The sequence below is a fragment of the Lathamus discolor genome, chromosome 4 (genome assembly GCF_037157495.1).
Source record: "Lathamus discolor isolate bLatDis1 chromosome 4, bLatDis1.hap1, whole genome shotgun sequence".
Taxonomy (NCBI): Eukaryota; Metazoa; Chordata; class Aves; order Psittaciformes; family Psittacidae; genus Lathamus; species Lathamus discolor.
Genome location: NC_088887.1, coordinates 38,222,217 through 38,241,693, shown reverse-complemented (window position 1 = coordinate 38,241,693; position 19,477 = coordinate 38,222,217). Strand labels below are relative to the sequence as shown.

At 42.8% G+C, this 19,477-nt stretch overlaps 1 protein-coding gene across 2 annotated transcripts; it reads left to right on the top strand.

Annotated features, from left to right (window-relative positions):
• Positions 1-139: 139 nt before the first annotated feature.
• DDX3X (DEAD-box helicase 3 X-linked) lies at positions 140-18,354 on the top strand. Of its 2 annotated transcripts, none has more exons than XM_065677121.1 (17): positions 140-305; positions 2,857-2,914; positions 3,999-4,049; positions 8,724-8,847; positions 10,037-10,177; positions 10,262-10,361; positions 10,871-11,006; positions 11,433-11,518; positions 12,137-12,235; positions 12,313-12,473; positions 12,668-12,812; positions 12,928-13,072; positions 13,376-13,557; positions 13,649-13,766; positions 14,205-14,361; positions 15,345-15,469; positions 15,829-18,354. In XM_065677121.1, the coding sequence occupies exons 1-17, from the start codon at positions 261-263 to the stop codon at positions 15,906-15,908; spliced, it is 1,953 nt and encodes a 650-aa protein (XP_065533193.1). In that variant the 5' UTR covers positions 140-260; the 3' UTR covers positions 15,909-18,354. The 2 variants fall into 2 exon arrangements, with proteins under 2 accessions (XP_065533193.1, XP_065533192.1); XM_065677120.1 differs by having other exon boundaries at positions 15,342-15,469.
• The last annotated feature ends 1,123 nt before the right edge of the window (positions 18,355-19,477 follow it).

Below are 19,477 nucleotides of genomic sequence, written 5' to 3'. Positions count from 1 at the left end.
TCGCGATAGCTCTATTGCAAGTGGCGGGGGGGGGAAGGGAGCGCTCCGGTAGGGGCGGTCGCGTGCGCGCTGAAGTCAGCGCGGCGCCGGGCAGGGCCAAGGCGGGGGGCGGGGACTATATAAAGGCCGGGGCCAAGGCGGGGGGGCTCAGTCAGGAAAGCGATCCGTGAGGGGACGAGCAGCAGTTAGCGGCGAGTTCCCGGCCCTGCCAGTCTGAATTTCTCGAGGCGGAGCGGGGCACCCCGAGACGATCTCTCGTTATGAGTCATGTGGCTGTGGAAAATGCCCTCAGTCTAGACCAGCAGGTGAGGCACGGGCCCGCAATCCGGTGGGAGGCGGCAGGCCGCTCCGTTAACCGGAGTGTAGCGGCGGGAGGGGAGGCGCGGAGGAGGCCCCGTGTGCGTGAGGCAGGGGCAGCGGGGGGGTTCGGATTCGTAGCGTGGGGCTTGCTTCGCTCCTCGGTAGCTGGCGGCTACGTCGTGGTGGCCCCCATTCCTCACCTCGAATATTTTGTCGGCAACCCCACCTTCTCCCACCTCACCGTGGCCCCCGCCCCCCAGCGCGGCCGTTCTGTGGCGCTTTCGATTGTTGCGCAGTTTCCGTTGCCCGGCGTCCGCGCACCGCGTTGGGTTTCCTTCTTCAGGGACGTCCCGTGGCCGCGGCGGGGAGGGGGGTGGGTGACGGGCGGGGGGCGCAGGAACAACCGGACTCCCGCTCCATCGCCGTGCCGGGGTCTGCGCCTGCCCCCCGCGGCCTTCTCGCCACGCTCCAGGCCCGGCTTTTGTGTGGCTGAGAGCGACGATGGTAACGTTGGCTGCCGGGACCCCTGGCGGCGGCGGCGGGAAACGGCCCCGCACGCGAACGGGGAGGTGGGGGGGGGGGGGGGGCGGGGGAAGGAGGAGGAGGAGGAGGGGGCAGGGAGAAAGAGACGATAAATGGCGGCCATTGTGCCTGTGACGGGGCGAGGCGGGGGGTGGGGGAGGCCGGCGCTTTGTGCTGGGGAGGGGGGTGGCGGAGGGGGCGCTGGCGGCCGCCTTTGTTCCAGCTGCGTCAGCGGCGGGTGGCCGCCTGCTTTTCCCGCTCTTCCCTCCGGTTCCCGTGGGCCCCAGTGACGCAGTTGCGCTTGGATGAGGCCCGCGTGTGTCCGGGCGGCTCCCGGGCCCACGGTCGTGTTATTTGCCTTTTTATTTTCTTGTTTTCCCTCCCTCACCCGGATCGCTACGTCTTCCACCGTCCCCCCCCCCCCCCCCCCACGCCTCTGCGGGCGGAGTCAGGCGCAGGCCCCTGCCCAGTGTGGAGGGGATAGATGGTTATCTAATTCCCGGAGCAGGGGGGCCGGGAAGAGGGCCTCCGTGTTGTAGCGAGACCCGGGGCGGGCAGCTGGCGGGGCAGGACAGCGCTAGATCTCGGCGTCTTGCCGGCGTCGGGCGGCCGCTGCTCTGGAGTCTTAGGCGAAGTAGGTCAGGGACCCGGTCCTTACCTCCCCCCCCCCCTTCCTCCACCCTTCCCCCTTTCTCCCCCCTCCCCCGATAGCACGTGACGGGTGCTGGATTAGCTGGGCGGCTGCGGCTGCTCCCTGCTGCGCCGAAAATCCCAGCCCGCAGTGCCGGCTGCACCGCCGCACTGAGATGGCGGCCGCGCTGGGCTTTGCTGCTGCGCCATCTCCGGGAGCAGGTTCTGGCAAGCGTTGCTCCCCGCCGTGGAGATGGTGAGACTCCAGTGCGAGAAGGTGTAGGCATCGCTTCTCTTGACTGCCCCTAGAGAGCCACTTTCACCTGGTGGGGAGTCGTTGCTTACTGTTCAAATAAGAATCAGTCTTTAAGCTCATGTTGATGCTTGGATCAACTGGAGATCAGATTTTAAGTAGTAACTTTGCAGAGGGTAATACAAGTCCTGCCATGAGAGGATTTTTCAGAGTGTGAGAGTCCTAAATGGCACCACACGCAATTGTACACTTAAAAGGAGAGTGCCTTGAATTCTTTGCTTTGGGTTGATTCATGTCATATTGGAAGGCACTTTTGTGCAATTGGTATTGCATAAAATGTATTTAAATACGTCTTTTTTTTTTCCAAATAAGTTTCTAATTTGCCATGCAGGCAAACAACTGTAATAAGTTGGTGCTTTAAGCTTTTTGAGTTGCCCACTGCCTTCTGCTGAAAAGAGTCCATATTGTGTTTCACTTAAAACATTTGGGTTATGTGCCAGTAGTGCCTGAGCTGAAATACCTTTTGGTAGACTTTACTGTGAGTCTGAAGGCTGCAAATGAGCTTTTAAAAAAGCAAATGCAAAAAAAGTGTGCTTGCCAGAGTAATTGTAGGAAGAAAGTCATGTGATGTTTTTGGAGCGTAGCTGCGTCAAACATGAGGACAGTAATGTTCTGGTAGTATTAATGCAGACACTCAGAGGACTTCTTTTAACTGCAAGTGAAGTGCCTGACTGAATTTGTATTATTTGGGCTGTAGATCTGAAAGGGGGGGGGGGGGGAGTTGATCTCAGTCAGAATGCACTTGAATGGACTGAAATAATATTTTAAATGTCTGCTTAGTCTGCATACAGTGTTCGTAGAAGTATGTGGTATTTGATTTGGTGAGTGTAAGGTAACTTACTTGGTCTTGCCTGCTGCCCATGTGGTTCATGGTGGTTGGTGGTGGTGGATATGAAGACACTTAAATGGTATGGGCTTGAGTGCTGACTTTTTGGTTCTTGTTTACAGGAGATGTAACTGGCACTATAAACAAATTTCTTTGCAGCAGTGACTTGATGGACTACTGTTTGCTCTTGATAAACAAAAAGGCTTTTTGTATCTTAGCATAAATTTGTAATACAACATGTTGATACATGTTTTATTTCTTTTAGTTTTCTGGTCTAGACTTGAATTCCTCAGACTCTCAGAGTGAAGGAAGCTCTTCAAGCAGTAAGTACATGCAAGTTCTCAATTTTACAAACACAGTTTAAAAAACAAGGATTTTGTAGCTGTGAAATGAATTTCTGAAGCCAGGAGTTGCAGAGGATGATGGGAAGAACTGGAGAGGTTGCCAGTTATGCTCACTTTGAAAATGCGTTATACTTGGGTATGAGCACTTAATTTAGCAGTGGTATGGCATGTGTATGTTTAAGTACTTCAGTGGCTTGAGACAATTCTTGCTGTTCTAACTATCCAAGATTTTCTCTTGCTTCTAATCAAACAATGGAGGCTACTGCTCATACTACTGTTAAGATAATCTGTTTTCTCAAAATATCCAGCTAGAGTTGGAATACTGGTAAAACTCTACTAATCTTAGTGGAGTAGAAACTGCAGTCTCTGAAATTCAGGGCTTAAGTCTGTGCATTAGGAAGACGTGAATCTTCCTGGAATTTACATTCAGCTTGTGCCTGGTACATTCTGATTGATGTTGCTTAGCAGACAGATGCTTCTGGATTGTAAATGAAGAATGCTGTTCAGAAGCAATTACGTGTGGCTTCTGGTTTGATCTGAGCTGAACTGAACGGGATGGTTGAATTCAAGGGGAAGGAAAAATACTGGTAGCATTCATACTTGTGAGTGCCAGTACTTGAATGACACAGTGAAAATTGTAAGCTACTCTAATATCTGGCACTAGCTTATCCCTTAATGAGTTCTAGGAAGACAGGCTTTTGTCATGAACACTTGTAACAGCCATAAAGGGGTTGTATGACTTGGTCAAATAAATAGCAAAGATATTTGTGTCTTTAAAAAACAACCAAAAAAAAAAAGGCCCTAACAAACAAAAACCAAACCACACCGCATAACTATGCAGGAACTTAAATCTTCACTGCATTGGTCAGCCTTGCTGTATTAAAGGAGTCTTGCTTAAAGATGCTGTAAAAGGCCTTAAAGCCTGTGAGGCAGACAGTTGTGGTGGTTGATTATTTTTTTTGTTGTTTTTTTAATGTTCTTAACAAAGGCTTTTGCTGAAGGACTAGTATCTCAAATTGGTAATGCTGCAATCTTGTAATGTTACTTTTCTTTTGTCCTTTAGAAGGCCGATACATTCCTCCTCACTTGCGGAACAGGGAAGCTTCAAAACAGGGTATGTATAAGAAATACAGGGCATCACTTGCATCCTTGGCCTCCTGAATCTCTAGGAAGACAGTTAAAGGCTTTGATAATGCTGTTATAAGTGGTTGTACAGACTCGTTGACTGTTCTCTGCAAAACACTGCAACTTAATCTTCTTTTAGTGTGCCATTCTTAGTTCCTTCACCAAGTTATACTTGCTTAAGTTCAGTATGTGACTGGCAAAATACCTTCCATATCTCATTAAGCAATCAACTGACTAAAGCAAGATGGAGTCTCCTGTCTTAGCTTGACTAGCTCTGAAATCCTAAGAATTTTAATGGATTTAAGGAGTACCAGTTTCTGTTGCTGACTGATGTGTAACTTGTAGTAATTGGTTGCTTACTATAAACAAATAGCACAGTTTTTTACTTTATAAATGGATATTTACAGAAATGGCTCTTAACTGGGGAGCATGAGAAACCAGTTAAGAGAGGCCATCTTTGTTTAGCTTCTTGCAGCTTTTATGGAAGTCCATGAGCCTTTTTTTTTCAGAAGGAAATGCAGGATGCTGGTAAAGAAGACATGAAACATACGACCTGTGTTGGTCATATTTACATGGGGGTTCTCAGAAATGGCCTTGCATTTTATTTTCTAAATGGAAGAGAATAAAGAAGAAAAGTTTTGTGGAGTGCTTTGGTGAAGTAAGATGTGAAGATTGCAGATGCTGCAGCATGCATTATTGTCTAATGACTTGCATAGATACTAAAGATACATTTCCTCTGACATCTATTGAAATACTGCAAAGGAGCTCAAATACTTGCTGCTATGCAGGAGCTTAAGGAGTTGCAAGTCTCATAGCATGGGAGGGACTTTGATCTCATCTATTTCTAAAGCAGTAGACTTCCACAGATTGTCTTTTCAGTACTGCAAGAGGACTTCATTAGGAGCGGGTGGGAGGAGACTTGAAATAAATGCTGATAGTACTTGGGGAGCTATGTAACTTTAAATTTGACAAGATGAAAAGCATTTCATTGTAATTTTATGCCATTTGAGGAAACACCAGGTTTTTTGTGTTTCTGGTTTTCGTGCTTTTTTTTTTTGTTTGTTTGTTTTTTGTTGTTTGTGTTTTTTTTTTTTTTTTAAGTCTTGCCTTTGCATGTGTCCAAGCTAGTGTAGTGTGTATGTGTGTTTGTGTTGGTTTGGGTGGGAGGGGAAGAGGGGGTGTTTTTTAACCTAAAAGAAGCATGGCCTGAAGCACCAAATGATGAACAGCCTGTTACCAGAGCCGAGTATTTCGGGGAAGGTAGAGAGGTTGTTCTGCAGTTCAGTTCTCTTGAAGTTCCCAGTCACATAAACCTTATATGTGGGCAGTCTTTCCAGAAATAACTAACTAAGCCTGAGGGGAATTTGGAGGTTTCTCAAAAGCAGGGAACAACTTAAAGTTGGCTTGTAAACACTTGCTATGCATATATTTCCTTTCCCTATACAGTAATTTGTACTAAATTCCAGTTTATTTTTTGGGGATACCAGATAGAATCATAGAATAGTTAGGGTTGGAAAGGACCTTAAGTTCCACCCCCCCTGCCATGGGCAGGGACACCTCACACTAAACCATGTCACCCAAGGCTCTGTCCAACCTGGCCTTGAACACCGCCAGGGATGGAGCAGCCACAGCTTCCCTGGGCAACCCATCCAGTGCCTCACCACCCTTATGGTAAAGAACTTCTTCCTTATATCCAATCTAAACTTCCCCTGTTTAAGTTTTAACACATTACACCTTGTCCTGTCGCTACAGTCCCTAGATACAGACGGATGCTTTGGTCTTAACCCTTGAGTTCATATCATGACCTATTATGTATAGGATTGTCACTGTTACGTGCAAGGCCATAGTTCAGACACTGCATTGTACATGTGGTTATTTGGCTTTTTTGTGAGGTTCAAGCTTCACCTTGCTAAAAGGTACAAAAGTCTTGAAGCTAATTTGACATGTGGTTTATTCACTTGTTAGAACGTAGGCTGCCACCTTCCTTTGGTGGACATCACATTTCAAAGCTTCCTTTAAATGTGGTTGAGTATCATATCACTAAGCTCCTCATGGCTCCCTGTGACAAGCTTCATGATAGCTAAATTGAAAAGCTGCAACTCCAGGCCCCCTGCTGAGAAGGAAAGTGGGTATCATCAGTATAGGGATCTAAAGCTGAGATATTTTATAGGGTGGTTCGGTGTCTGTTACATGGTTGTGCTATCATAAAAGTGATGTTGCTTCTGTCGTTTACATCTAAATTAACAGTTTGCTTCTTTGGCTGTGTTGAAGTTGTTCTGTATTGCTAAATACTCCAATAAGCAGCTTGTAAAGATTGCATCAGGTTTTTTTTTCCAAGGTATAGGGAGTAACATTCAGGAGACCGTGGGTAACAGTGATATTTGACCATGCACGAAAATTTTTGATGCAGCCTTACAAGTGCAGTAACCTGATAATATGCTCATGGATGTAAAAATCAGTCTATTTGGAACCATATTTCAGTAATCTAGTAGAATTGTCTTGCTCACATACCATACAACCTTGTGGAATTCTGTGGTAGTGTTAACTAACTTAATTTAAAAATCTAAATTACTCGTCCTGTGTGGTGTTCCCTTAGGTGTTCTCTAGACACAAATAATGTATAGTTTCTAGCTTGTGATTCTCATTTTTCCTCTGTAGCTGATGATGGTATAGTAATTCATGGCCACCATTCAAGTTGCACAATTGGCTTAATTGCAGCCAAGTAAATCACTTAAGGCTGTGGAGAGATACTTCAAGATCAGTTCTTCCCTGTGTTCATGAAGAACTGAGCATCTGTCAATAGGTATTGACAGGGGAAGGACACTAAGGGATGTAAAGTACTTCTGTTTTAAACTCCTACATTGCTCGCTTCAGCGTGTTCTTTCCGTACACCTGCAGATCTGTCCCTCTTGTAATACAGATCTGCTTTGTACCTGGGAACAAGAGAGCACATAACTGCAGGAAGTAAGAGTATGCATAAAAATGTCTTTAGGATACTTAACGTCAGTTCTGTTTATATGGAGCTTAGAATGCAGGCCTGTCTGGTCTAAAATGTCTTGCTTCCATGAGCTTGACTTCATAACACTAAGTCTTGTCATGATATTTTCTTCTTAAACTTGCTGGAAGATGCTCTTGGATATTTAAAGTCTCATCTGATCTATAGTAGGTCAGGGAGTAGGTGTTAGAACTTGAGAACGTTACAAAATTCAAATTAAAATGCTGATTGAGGGTAAGCATTGACAATTCTGCCATTCTTCATGGGTGCAAGAGCTAAAAAATTGCTTTGGAAGTTCATTACCTTACTGAACTCCAGATTTATCCCTTTGGTGAGAAATGCATGCTGGATTCAATATATGCAGGCTTCTACTTAACCAACCCCCCTTTTTCTCACCTTGATGTTTTTAGAGAATTTCCTGATAATTCTTGTATGGTCTTGTGATCATCCTTTGCTTTAGAGAAGTCAGCCTATGGTCTGTCATGGGTTGTCTCAGTGAATTTGCTTCAGATTTATTTTGCCATGTGTTCTACATCATGATTTCTTCTACTAGCTGGTTACTTTGAAGTGACTTGTATGGCTTGGACCTCTGTTCTCTGCCCATTCACAAGTAAAATTGAAATAGGAATGCCAAAGGGAATTAATGGCCCTAAAGGCCAAGCAGGGTGTGTATATACATGTATTTGTTAAAGACTTGGTCTCAAAGTTTCTGTGGTGCCTTAAAGAAAAATGTGGCAAGGTAGCAGCTTCAGAAGCTACTGCAAGGTAGACGAGTATGCTTACTTTTGTATATTACTTGGACTATATAATTTTAGAATAATAGAATAGTTACGATTGGAAAGGGCCTTAAGAACATCTAGTTCTAACCCCCCTGCCATGGGCAGGGATACCTCACACTAAACCATGTCACCCAAGGCTCTGTTCAGCCTGGACTTGAACACCGTCAGGGAGGGTGCATTCACAACTTCCTTGGGCAGCCCATTCCAGGGCCTCACCACCCTCACAGTAAAGAACTTCTTATATCCAATTTAAACTTCCCCTGTTAAGTTTGAACCTGTTACCACTTGTCCTGTCGCTACATTCCCTAATGAAGAGTCCCTCCCCAGCATCCTTATAGGCCCCCTTCAGACACTGGAAGGCTGCTATCAGGTCCCCACGCAGCCTTCTGTTCTCCAGGCTGAACAGCCCCAACTTTCTCAGCCCGTCTTCATACAGGAGGTGCTCCAATCCCCTGATCATCGTCATGGCCCTCCTTTGGACTTGTTCCAACAACTTTTGACTCCTTTCTGAAACTTCTCAGACTTTGTAGATGTTCATTTAATACTGCATCAACCCTCCCCCCCCCCTTTTTTTTTTCTTTTGCTAATGAGAAGCTACAGCTGTATCTTCCTGAAGGTTTCTGTCATTACAACTGTTGTTAGGTCTCTTGACATGATGATGTACCCCAGTAATTTTAGTATGGTTTGAAAGTTACGCATCCCAAAATCTGGGTTTAGATACTTTTCTAAACCAGCTACAAACAACTTCCTCCTGCATTAATGAAGTCATTATGGTATTCCTGATGTTCTGTCAGAAATCCCTCTGTGTGAAGTTAATTAGTCCTTGGAACTAAACTAGGATTCATAAGTAGACCATGTAATGTATAGCTAAAATACACTTTTCTGCCAGGTTTTGACAGTGGTGGCTGGAGTTCTAGCAGAGACAAGGATGCATACAGCAGCTTTGGTGCACGGTCTGACCGTGGAGCAAAATCAAGCTTCTTCGACCGTGGAAATGGATCAAGAGGAGGAAGGCAAGTACTTATTTGTCTAGGTGGTGCATACAAAGTCTTTCTCGGTTCTAGTATTGCATCTGTAATCTTGATGATAGAGTTCTAGGTGTGAATGACAGGATAAAGTAGGAGGAACCTGGGAGGGGAGCAGAATATGAGAGATTCTTGCTTTTAAAGCTACATGAGTTCCAGGATGGGAAAATTGCGTATGTTGAAAAATGTGTCCTGTAGTCTACCACCAGCCACTCACTGGCAGCTGTAGTGACTTGCTGACCTTGACATTTAACCAAAAGAGTGCTAGATGGATGGCTACTTCCAGAAAAAGTCATGAAGAATTGTTTGGAACACATAAAATAAATGAAAACAGACGTTTTTTTTCCTAATTTCAACATTTTTCCTTGTTTAAAAAGTGTAGTTAATAAAACTGGGTGAGACTCTTGCAGGTTCTCTACCTTACTTGATCAGTCTTACACACATCATGCGTTGTATGCACAAGTGTGGTGAGAGTGACCTTTATCGACTAGTAAAGGTGACGCTAGTCCTGTATCCAGTTTTCTCAAACATGACTTACCAGATCCAAAAACTTAACAGTTGAGGTAAGGACTTCTTCCACCTTCTTTTTCTGAGTCAGTGGTACAGGTGAGATCATTTATAAAATAATAATGTGACAGGTAATTACTGTATTTTGGTCACATTCATGATGGGGGAATAACGGAATGAATTGCAGCACTCAAGGGTTTTATCTGGATGTGCAGAACTTTAGTAAAATGAGGGTTGGAGAAAGGGACGGGGTACCAGATAAGTGTCTCCTAAGATGTTTTAAGTGGAGCTTCCTACAAAAAATGGTGAAGACTGTGCAACCTGAGTTGCAACTCTGCTGGCAGATAACTGATACTTTACACTTGTTACACTTGACTAAATAAAAATTGTGATAAAAGACTCGTTCAGTGTAAGATAACCTAAGCTGTGAAATCCTGACAGACTTGATTGTCTAAGACAGAATGTGTGACCTAGTCTGACGGTTGGAACTAAACTCCTTTCAGTTCATGGGTGGGGAAATAAGTACAGATAATCAGATGACTTCAAATTGTTCTACAGTTGTATATGTGACACACAGAGCATACTCTACTAGGCTATTATAACTTTAATTCTGTATGTCAAAAAACCCTGTTGCCCAGGAATGGTGGCCTGACACTCTTGCTGTGTTTAGATATGAAGAGCGTGGAAGAGGTGGTGACTATGACAGGAGCGGCTTTGGCAGATTTGACCGTGGTGGGAATAGCCGCTGGTCTGACAAATCAGATGAAGATGACTGGTCAAAGCCTCTTCCCCCAAGTGAGCGCCTGGAACAGTAAGTAATGTACACAGTGTAAATTCATATGACAGAGTCAGTTGATATGTCTAGTAAGTAAAATACTTTCTCTCCTGCTTGCAGGGAGTTATTCTCAGGAAGCAATACTGGCATTAACTTTGAAAAATACGATGATATTCCTGTTGAAGCAACAGGCAGCAACTGTCCTCCACATATTGAAAGTGTAAGTTGGGTTATTTTTTGTTTTTTTTTTTTTGGTGTTTTTTATAGATCTGGTTTGCTGATGTATTTGATACCGACCATCATTTGATGTTATGCTGTCTTGAGGGAGGAAAGGAGATGTTGTCTTGCTTTCCTACAGCTAAGCTGTTTTTCAGAGGAGGGTTGTATCTAATGCATTAAGACACAAGAGCAGTTATATAAGAATGTTCAGTTAACACACACAGCTCACTTGTAGTTGACTTGTCTTTAAACAGTAAGCATGTGAAGTAAAAGTGCTTGGAGGAGGTGGTGTAGTCTGTACTTCATGCTTTTCAAGGATCACTTGTGATTGGACTGAGTAGCTACCAGAGTCTTGGTAACTTGTTCTTGAGTATCTGTAAACTTAATAGGCAAGCTCTATAGTAAGAGATGAATCTAAAGCTACTTTACAGATGACTTCCTAGACTGAATGTTGTGCCATGGTGGCTAAAGGGAAGGATCCTCATCCTACTGATTTTAAATATCTTTCAGTTCAGTGATGTTGACATGGGAGAAATTATTATGGGAAACATTGAGCTCACACGCTACACCCGTCCTACCCCAGTCCAGAAACATGCAATACCTATTATTAAAGAAAAGAGAGACTTGATGGCCTGCGCTCAGACAGGTAAGTTAATAACTCTTCTGCTCAGTTTTTAGTTGGAATAGGGTCTTGTATTCCTCAAGCTGCAGGTAAGAGGTCTGTAAGTAGCAGTGCTTTCTTAAAGAGTATACTGAAATACCTGCAGTCATGGAAACTAGCTGGCTTTATTCTTCGGACCGCTTCAGATGCGGCTTGACTGCATTTACTGTGTTCGTCCTTGAGAAATGTTCATGGCTTAACTCACATTCACCTTGTGGTTTTGCGGTCCAAAGTGACAAGTCTTTTGTAGAGAAACTCCACTGGCAAAGGAATGCATTCAATTGGCATAGGCAGTACCCATATACTGATGCAGATGTTACTGGGTATATGCTGGTGGTACAAAATTAGTGCTGTAGCTGATAATACAGTAGCTTTGAAAATGACTGTTAATACTGAATTGTGTCCTAATAGGGTCTGGGAAAACAGCTGCATTTCTTCTGCCAATACTGAGCCAGATCTATGCAGATGGCCCTGGTGATGCCTTGAGAGCTATGAAGGCAAGTATCTAAACCTCAGTCTTAGAAAAGCTATGACCAATGTGTATTTTTGCTGTATGTTGATATCTGCTACTCAACACAGTAGATGGTCTTAAATGTCATCATTATTTTGGGTAGGATAGGTAAGCTTCTTGCCTTCTGAAAGACTAGCCATTCCCCTTGAAAAAATAGACTGTGAAACCTTTTTCCTTTCTAAAGAGTTGATATCTGTAACTAATTGTTTGAGTGTTTTTGTTGTTGCCTGAGCTTTAAAGGTGCTTCCCTTTCTCCAGAAAACCTATGAGGTCACAGGTCTATGTTGTTGTAGTGACTTCAGGATAGGAATAACAGGTTTTATACAGCTGTTTCTCAGCTGCTTAAGTTAAAGATAACAGTGCAGTTTGTAGACCTGAGAGTTGTGTGGGTTTGTGGCTGTTAACATGTTAACCAACAGCTGAGTCTTAGGTACTGTAGTAGGGCAGTCTTGAGATGCAGTGCTTAAAACAAGTTGGCTCTCAATCATGCTTTTTCCTTCTTGTTAAGACAAACTTGGTGACCCATCTTCAGTATTGCCTGTAACAGCTGTACTAATTTCCTCTTGCATTTGGGGAATTAAAAGTATTTCTTCTTACTCTTCAGGAGAATGGGAGGTATGGGCGCCGCAAGCAATACCCGATCTCGCTGGTCTTGGCTCCCACTAGAGAACTGGCTGTGCAGATCTACGAGGAAGCCAGAAAGGTATATATCTAGGAGGTCATCCTTGTAAAAATGCCTAAGTATAGTTTTCCTTAGAGCTAATATACTTTGCTTTGTAGTTTGCATACCGTTCCAGAGTTCGTCCCTGCGTTGTATATGGTGGTGCAGACATTGGTCAACAGATACGTGACTTAGAACGTGGATGTCACTTGCTTGTAGCAACTCCAGGACGACTGGTTGATATGATGGAGAGGGGAAAGATTGGACTGGATTTCTGCAAGTAAGTGAAGTGTTCTTGGCCACATGCAAGTATCTTGACAGCTAGAAACTGTACCTTCTAAAGTGAGATCTGGACTTAATACGACCCAGATTCTGGCTTTTGGACTGTGTAAACACCTAGTTGAGAACTTCGGTACTGTGTTACAGATTAAAGGAAAAGCTCTGAAAAATAACTTTTTTTTAATTACTATTTAGGTACCTAGTGCTTGATGAAGCTGACAGAATGCTTGATATGGGGTTTGAACCTCAAATTCGTCGAATTGTTGAACAAGATACTATGCCACCAAAGGGGGTTCGTCATACCATGATGTTCAGTGCTACTTTCCCCAAGGAAATCCAGGTACTTGACAAAGCTCTAAAGTTTTAAGAGCTCGCAGGGCCAGACTTACAGCCCTGGAATGCACAAAAAAAAATGCTGATTGGATTTTTTTTTTATGTCATCTTCCCTTTTTCAGATGCTTGCTCGTGACTTCCTTGATGAATATATCTTTCTGGCTGTTGGCAGAGTAGGTTCTACATCTGAGAATATCACACAGAAAGTAGTATGGGTGGAAGAGTCAGACAAACGATCGTTTCTGCTTGACCTGCTAAATGCCACAGGTAAAGACCACTCTCAGATAAGCAAATATAGCAAAGTTCTGATGAGGCAAATATAATGACTCAAGTAATAACTTCTGTTGAGTAGGTAAATAAAAAGGGTATTTCCTTCAAATGCAGTGAATATATTGCACTGGCTAGATGACGGTTTTAAGTGGATAAGCTCTTGTAATATGGAATGGGGGGAGGGGGCTCTAGTATCTTCAGTTTGGAATAAACAAGAGTGGAGAACTGAAACTGCCTCTTACCACATGCTGGAGTTATTTGCACAGCTCTTCTGCTAACCCATGCTTCAATTATTGTTAGGCAAGGATTCCTTGACTCTGGTGTTTGTGGAAACTAAAAAGGGTGCAGATGCTCTTGAGGACTTCTTGTACCATGAAGGATATGCCTGTACAAGTATACATGGAGATCGTTCTCAGAGAGACAGAGAGGAAGCACTGCATCAGTTCCGTTCGGGCAAAAGCCCAATTCTTGTTGCCACGGCAGTAAGTAAAATCAATGAAGCTTGAGCCAGTAAGCATATTTACTTGGCCTGTGGAATTTTACTAAGATTTGATGTAATCCTGTAACCACTAGGTAGCAGCAAGAGGACTGGATATCTCAAATGTAAAGCATGTCATAAACTTTGACTTGCCAAGCGACATTGAAGAGTATGTACATCGTATTGGTCGTACAGGCCGTGTAGGAAACCTTGGTAAGTATGTTAAAGAATTTTCATAGACAGTACTTTATACCCAAGTTGGTAGTTGTACTACATTGTCTAAGCAGAAGATTTCAAGTAGGTATTTGAGAGAAGCCCATGTGCTCCTGTGACCAGGATGTCCATGCTGTCCAGCCAGTGTGGAAAGTGACTTGTTCCTTTAGCTAGTGTTTTTGTTGCTATTAATAAGCTCTGATACAACATGTAAGCTTGGTATTTTTTGTGTTTGTAAGACTCCTGTGCTTAGCCAAGGGTTTCGTGACTAGCTGTGGTGGAATAATGGTCTTAAATGGCTTTCTCTTTGGGTAATTCTAGTGTTCTCAAGCTTGGCAGTAAGGAATCTGATTGTAGTCACAGCTGCAAGTGGAGAGTGGAATGGGTTTAAGTGCTGTAGTGTGTTTGTGTGGGGCTAAAACTGAGTATTTACTTCAGGTCTTGCCACCTCATTCTTCAATGAGAGGAACATAAACATCACCAAGGACTTGCTTGATCTTCTTGTTGAGGCTAAGCAAGAAGTACCATCTTGGCTGGAAAACATGGCTTATGAACAGCATCACAAAGGAGGTGGCAGCCGTGGACGATCTAAGAGGTAATGATAGCGACTTTGGCTAAAGGTATACTGAATCCATTGTGAGAGGCAGTTCTAAGTTCTGTGACTTGCTTTCAGTCTAGTAAAGGGAAGACAAACCAGTGGAGCCTAAACTGTGAGTTACGTGCATCAGGAAGTGACAGCTTGATATGAATGGTTTCGCTCTATCTTACCAGGCAGTTAATCTGCAAGATGTTCTCCCCTTAAGCAGACAACTAGATACAGCTGAGGTAGAATGATGTCGGCAAAAATGGCTTCAGAACTCTGAAAGTACTTACTAGTAATGCAGATCTGTGTGTGCTAGAAATAGGCCTTCAGCAGCAGCTATTTTGATGTTCAGGAGGAAGTAATGTATATCTCCTGACACAAAACGGGTAAGGCATGAGGGTCGGACTGCAGGTGTGAGGCCACTTGTAAAATAGTCTTTTTGAGGAAACCTAATAATGCTTTATAAGCTGCTAATAGAAAGCCATGTTCAATGGCTTAATAGGTTAGGAGGGGAAACAACCCTTTCTCTTAATGTAGTTAATGTGTCACAACCACATGAATTACAGCTGGTTTGGGTGTGTGTTTTGTTTTGTTTTTTTTTTCTTCAGAAGTATGTTTGGAAAATGGTTGTCCTTTTCTACAGTATGGAAGGTGGTCATAAATGCATCATGTGCATACCAAGATAGGTTTGGAAAAGATTTGGAGCACTTGCACTGAAGCAAGTCTTCCCAGGACCTGAGAAAGTAGTTAGTGCAACATGACAAGTTCAGTATGACCCTGCATAAGTAATTTTCCTTTGCCATCTGGAATGCCCTTTTCAGATAGCATTGGGATGCTTTATAAAAGCTTGCTGAACGTAACACACATACTAGTATTGGCCAGCTGCAGCAGGTAACCAGAGCTGAAGAAATTCCGTACTTAAATCTCAATGTCTGCAGTGCTTAAAATACCATTGACTTGACTTATATCTTTGTTTTCTTTCTTTTATACAGCAGTAGGTTCAGTGGAGGATTTGGTGCCAGAGACTATCGAACAAGTAGTGGTTCTGGTAGTAGTAGCTTTAGTAGCAGTCGATCAACCAGCAGCCGCAGTGGAGGAAGTGGCAGCAGAGGATTTGGAGGTAAGAGAAATTGGGTAGGGAGTGCTGGCAAATTGAAAGTCATATCCACAATGCTTGCTGTAGTAAGACTTAAGGAGATAATGTTTAAATACGAGGCCAGCTGGTGCTTGTTTTTTTTTTTGCAAAGTCTCAGCATTGTCCTTGGGTCTAGACTAGAGCAAGTTACCTGCCTTTGCTTAATTTGATGCTACCTATCTTTCCAGCACTTCAATTGAATGTTGTGCATTTGACAGTACTTCTGGGTGGGTTTTCATTAATACACAGTAGACATCTTGTCTGTGCCCTAGGCTGTTTACTTCTTGGGAAGGCACAAGTCTTTAACAGGTTAATTAAGCATCACTTTCTCTTGCCTTTCATAGGTGGTTATGGAGGCTTCTACAACAGTGATGGATATGGAGGAAACTACAACTCCCAGGGGGTTGACTGGTGGGGCAACTGAATCTGCTTGCAGCAGATATCCTACCAAACAAGCTAATATGGAAACCACATGTAACTTAGCCAGACTATACCTTGTGTAGCTTCAAGAACTCGCAGTACATTACCAGCTGTGATTCTCCACTGAAATTTTTTTTAAGGGAGCTCAAGGTCACAAGATGGAAACAAAGGAACAAGTAGGCCCTATCTTGAAGGTGGTTTTGAAGACTCTATTGCTGTAGTCAGGATTAACTCCCCTCCCACCCATCCCCACCCAGAAACTGCATTTTGATTTGTGACTGAGGATCATTTGTTTGTTAATGTACTGTGCCTTTAACTTTAGACAACTTTTATTTTGATGTCCTGTTGGCTCAGTAATGCTCAAGATATCAATTGTTTTGACAAAATAAAAATTACTGAACTTGGGCTAAAATCAAACCTTGGCACACAGGTGTGATACAACTTAAACAGGAATCACTGATTCATCCATAATACTACAAAGAAAAACTTATGCGGTAGCCTGCATTAGGGCTTTTGGTATCTGCAGATTTGAAAAATAAAAACATCTTGAAGCATATCAATGCAATTAGTTTCTAATGTGGCAAAACTGTACTAAGTTAAAGTTCTGATTTGCTCACTCTATCCTGGATAGGTACTTAGAACCTGATAGCCTTTAATAAGCCATTCCAGTCATGATGAGATGATGTATGGATACATGCATACATTAAAAGCACTGTTTTTGAAGTTAATGCAAGCAAATACAGCAATTCCTTTTTCAATATTTAGGCAGATCATTAATGTGAGCTAGCCAAATGTGGGCAGAACATTACAGGGAACGTTTAAAGGTCTGATAACTTGAAATAGTTTTTAGGAGAATTCATCTATTTAGACTTTTTAAAATGCCTGCCATATGAAATTGAAATGGTAGAATGGCTGACCATGGCAGTGATTGGTCCTCCGTAAGGGCCTGACTGAATTTTTGGTCTAATAACGCATGCTAGTGTTGATGTTTTTTGGTCAAGAGGGTATGAACAGGAAGAATTATGCAGCAGGCTTTATTTTAATGCAGATTCACATTACTCTGTTCAAGCTGCGTGGAGATGTTAAACTGGCTTACTGTAGACTTTGTAAAATGGCTCCAGAAGAGTAACAAACAAACCTGAGATCACAGAGGTTGGAAATGTACATAAACTGCACAAGGTTTCAATTCTGCTATTAAAGTGCAGTTTTAGTCAGTTTTAGTTGCATAGGTTTCCATTGTATTTATAGTCTGTTTATGCTAAATCTGGCCAAAGATAAGTATTGTCCACCAGAAAAACGCCTCTGCCACTTGGGATTTCTGTGCTGACTTTGTGGCCGGAACCGTTAACAACTAATCTACAGTGGCACAGGAAAATGGCAAAAATCTCCTAAAGTGCAATAGATTTTTTCAAGTGTATTGTGCCTTGTTCTAAAACTTTTATTAAGTAGGTGCACTTGACAGTATTGAGGTCATTTGTTATGGTGCTATTTCAAGTCTAGGTTTAGGCCCTTGTACATTTTGCCCATAACTTTTTACAAAATACTTCTTTTATTGCACATTCAGAGAATTTTATATATGTCTTGTGTGCGTGTCCTTAACTTCCAATCTTATTTTGTCTCTTGGAGATTGAACGCAGCTTGTTTAAGGAGAAGGAAATAGATTCTAAAACTTATTTGGGACCATGGGAATGATAGCTGGGAAGAAAACTATTTGCACACGACAGATTTCTAGATACTTTTTGCTGCTAGTTTTGTGTAATATTTATTGAACATTTTTGACAAATATTTATTTTTGTAAGCCTAAAAGTGATTCTTTGAAAGTTTAAAGAAACTTGACCAAAAGACAGTACAAAAACACTGGCACTTGAATGTTGAATGTCACCGTATGCGTGAAATTATATATTTCGGGGTAGTGTGAGCTTTTAATGTTTAAGTCATATTAAACTCTTAAGTCAAATTAAGCAGACCCGGCATTGGCAGTGTAGCCATAACTTTCTGATAGGTAAAACAAAAAATTGGCAACTTAAAATTGAACATGCCAAGGTTTTGATACACTTGTCTTAAGATATTAATGAAACACTTCGAAACACTGATGTGAAGTGTCCAGATTCTCAGATGTTTGTTGCGTGAGTTTTGTTTAGTTGTGTGTTATTTTTTTTTTTTTCAGTGAATGTCTGGCACATTGCAATCCTCAAAACATGTGGTTATCTTTGTTGTATTGGCATAATCAGTGACTTGTGCATTTTAGCAAGTTTTATCAGCCAGCAATATTTTCAGTTCAGATACAAGGATTCAAAACAATATGCAAGAATGGATTTAAACTTGCTGAATGTGAAAATTGAGTTTCAAGTCACTGTAGGTTTAGAATTGCTTATTGTATTAGTTTAGATGCTAGCACTGCATGTGCTGTGCATATTCTTGATTTTATTAAATAAAAAAGTTGAACTGCACAGTCTACTCGTTTGTGAAGCGTCACTCTTCTGGTTTACAAGATCTGTAGCCTGACTAGTCTCATGCACGTGCAACTCTGGAAGCAGGTGGATCTAGTGTGGTACACATCAGTGTGGTGATCAGTGGCAGCTAGGATCAGGGTTACAGCTACAGCATCCTTAAAGTACCTTGTGCCCCACAGTGTCAGGTGCATGTATGGGTTGTCTAGAGAAGCTAACAAAGCAGAGCTGGGCAGATCACGTTGTGATCTCGTTGCTGTTCCAATAACCTAATAAAAGCTTGCTGAACTCTTGCTCAGGCTTGATTCCTCAGCCATTCAGTGTTGGGTACTTCACACGGTTGTGCTTCTGAACTTGGCAAAGGTGCCTTAGCTTTAAATTTGGTATCTTGCCTGTTGATTTTTTGCTAGGCAGCCTTGCTGAAAACAAGCATGTATGAGAAGTGGCAGTGCACGCTCTTTACAAAAGAAATGTGCTTCCCCCCTCCCTCAGCAAGTATGTAGCCATACTCTCAGTTTTGGGTTGGTTTTCTAAAACTGAGCAATGAGACTGGGCTGGAATGAGGTTAAATACTGGAATATTCAAGGGGTTACAGTGGAAGGTGTAGGTCCCGTTGTTTCCAGTCTACCTTTGAAGCTGGGTAAAAGCTTTGCTTTGTTTAGCAGGAATACAGATCTGTGCTGTCCTGACTGCAGAAGCTATTGAATTCCCAGTGGAGGAAGGGAGAGGAAAGTAATGCCTGAGAGCAAGTGCACTTGCAATCATGGATCCATATAGTGCACATGGTAAATGGTATCTTCCCTACTCTGTACATGGCTAATCCATACTATGTATGGGTCCTGAAGAGCCATGGGAAGGAGGAGATAAGCATAATGACTCATACAGGGTAGCTTGCTGGAGGACCTGCTTTGAGTGCACTGACTGTGGACCACACTAAATTTACCTGCTCTAGACTTGCACTGACTTACCAACCTCATCGTGCAGGGCTTTGTGTTGTCATGCTATGTCCCTGGATGTGCAACATGCACTTGAGTACCTTCCAAAAGCTCTAACCTGGCATTTTCCCCCCTACCCCACTTTGTATATCATGTCGCTAAGGTCTGAGGCAGACAGAGCCACAGGT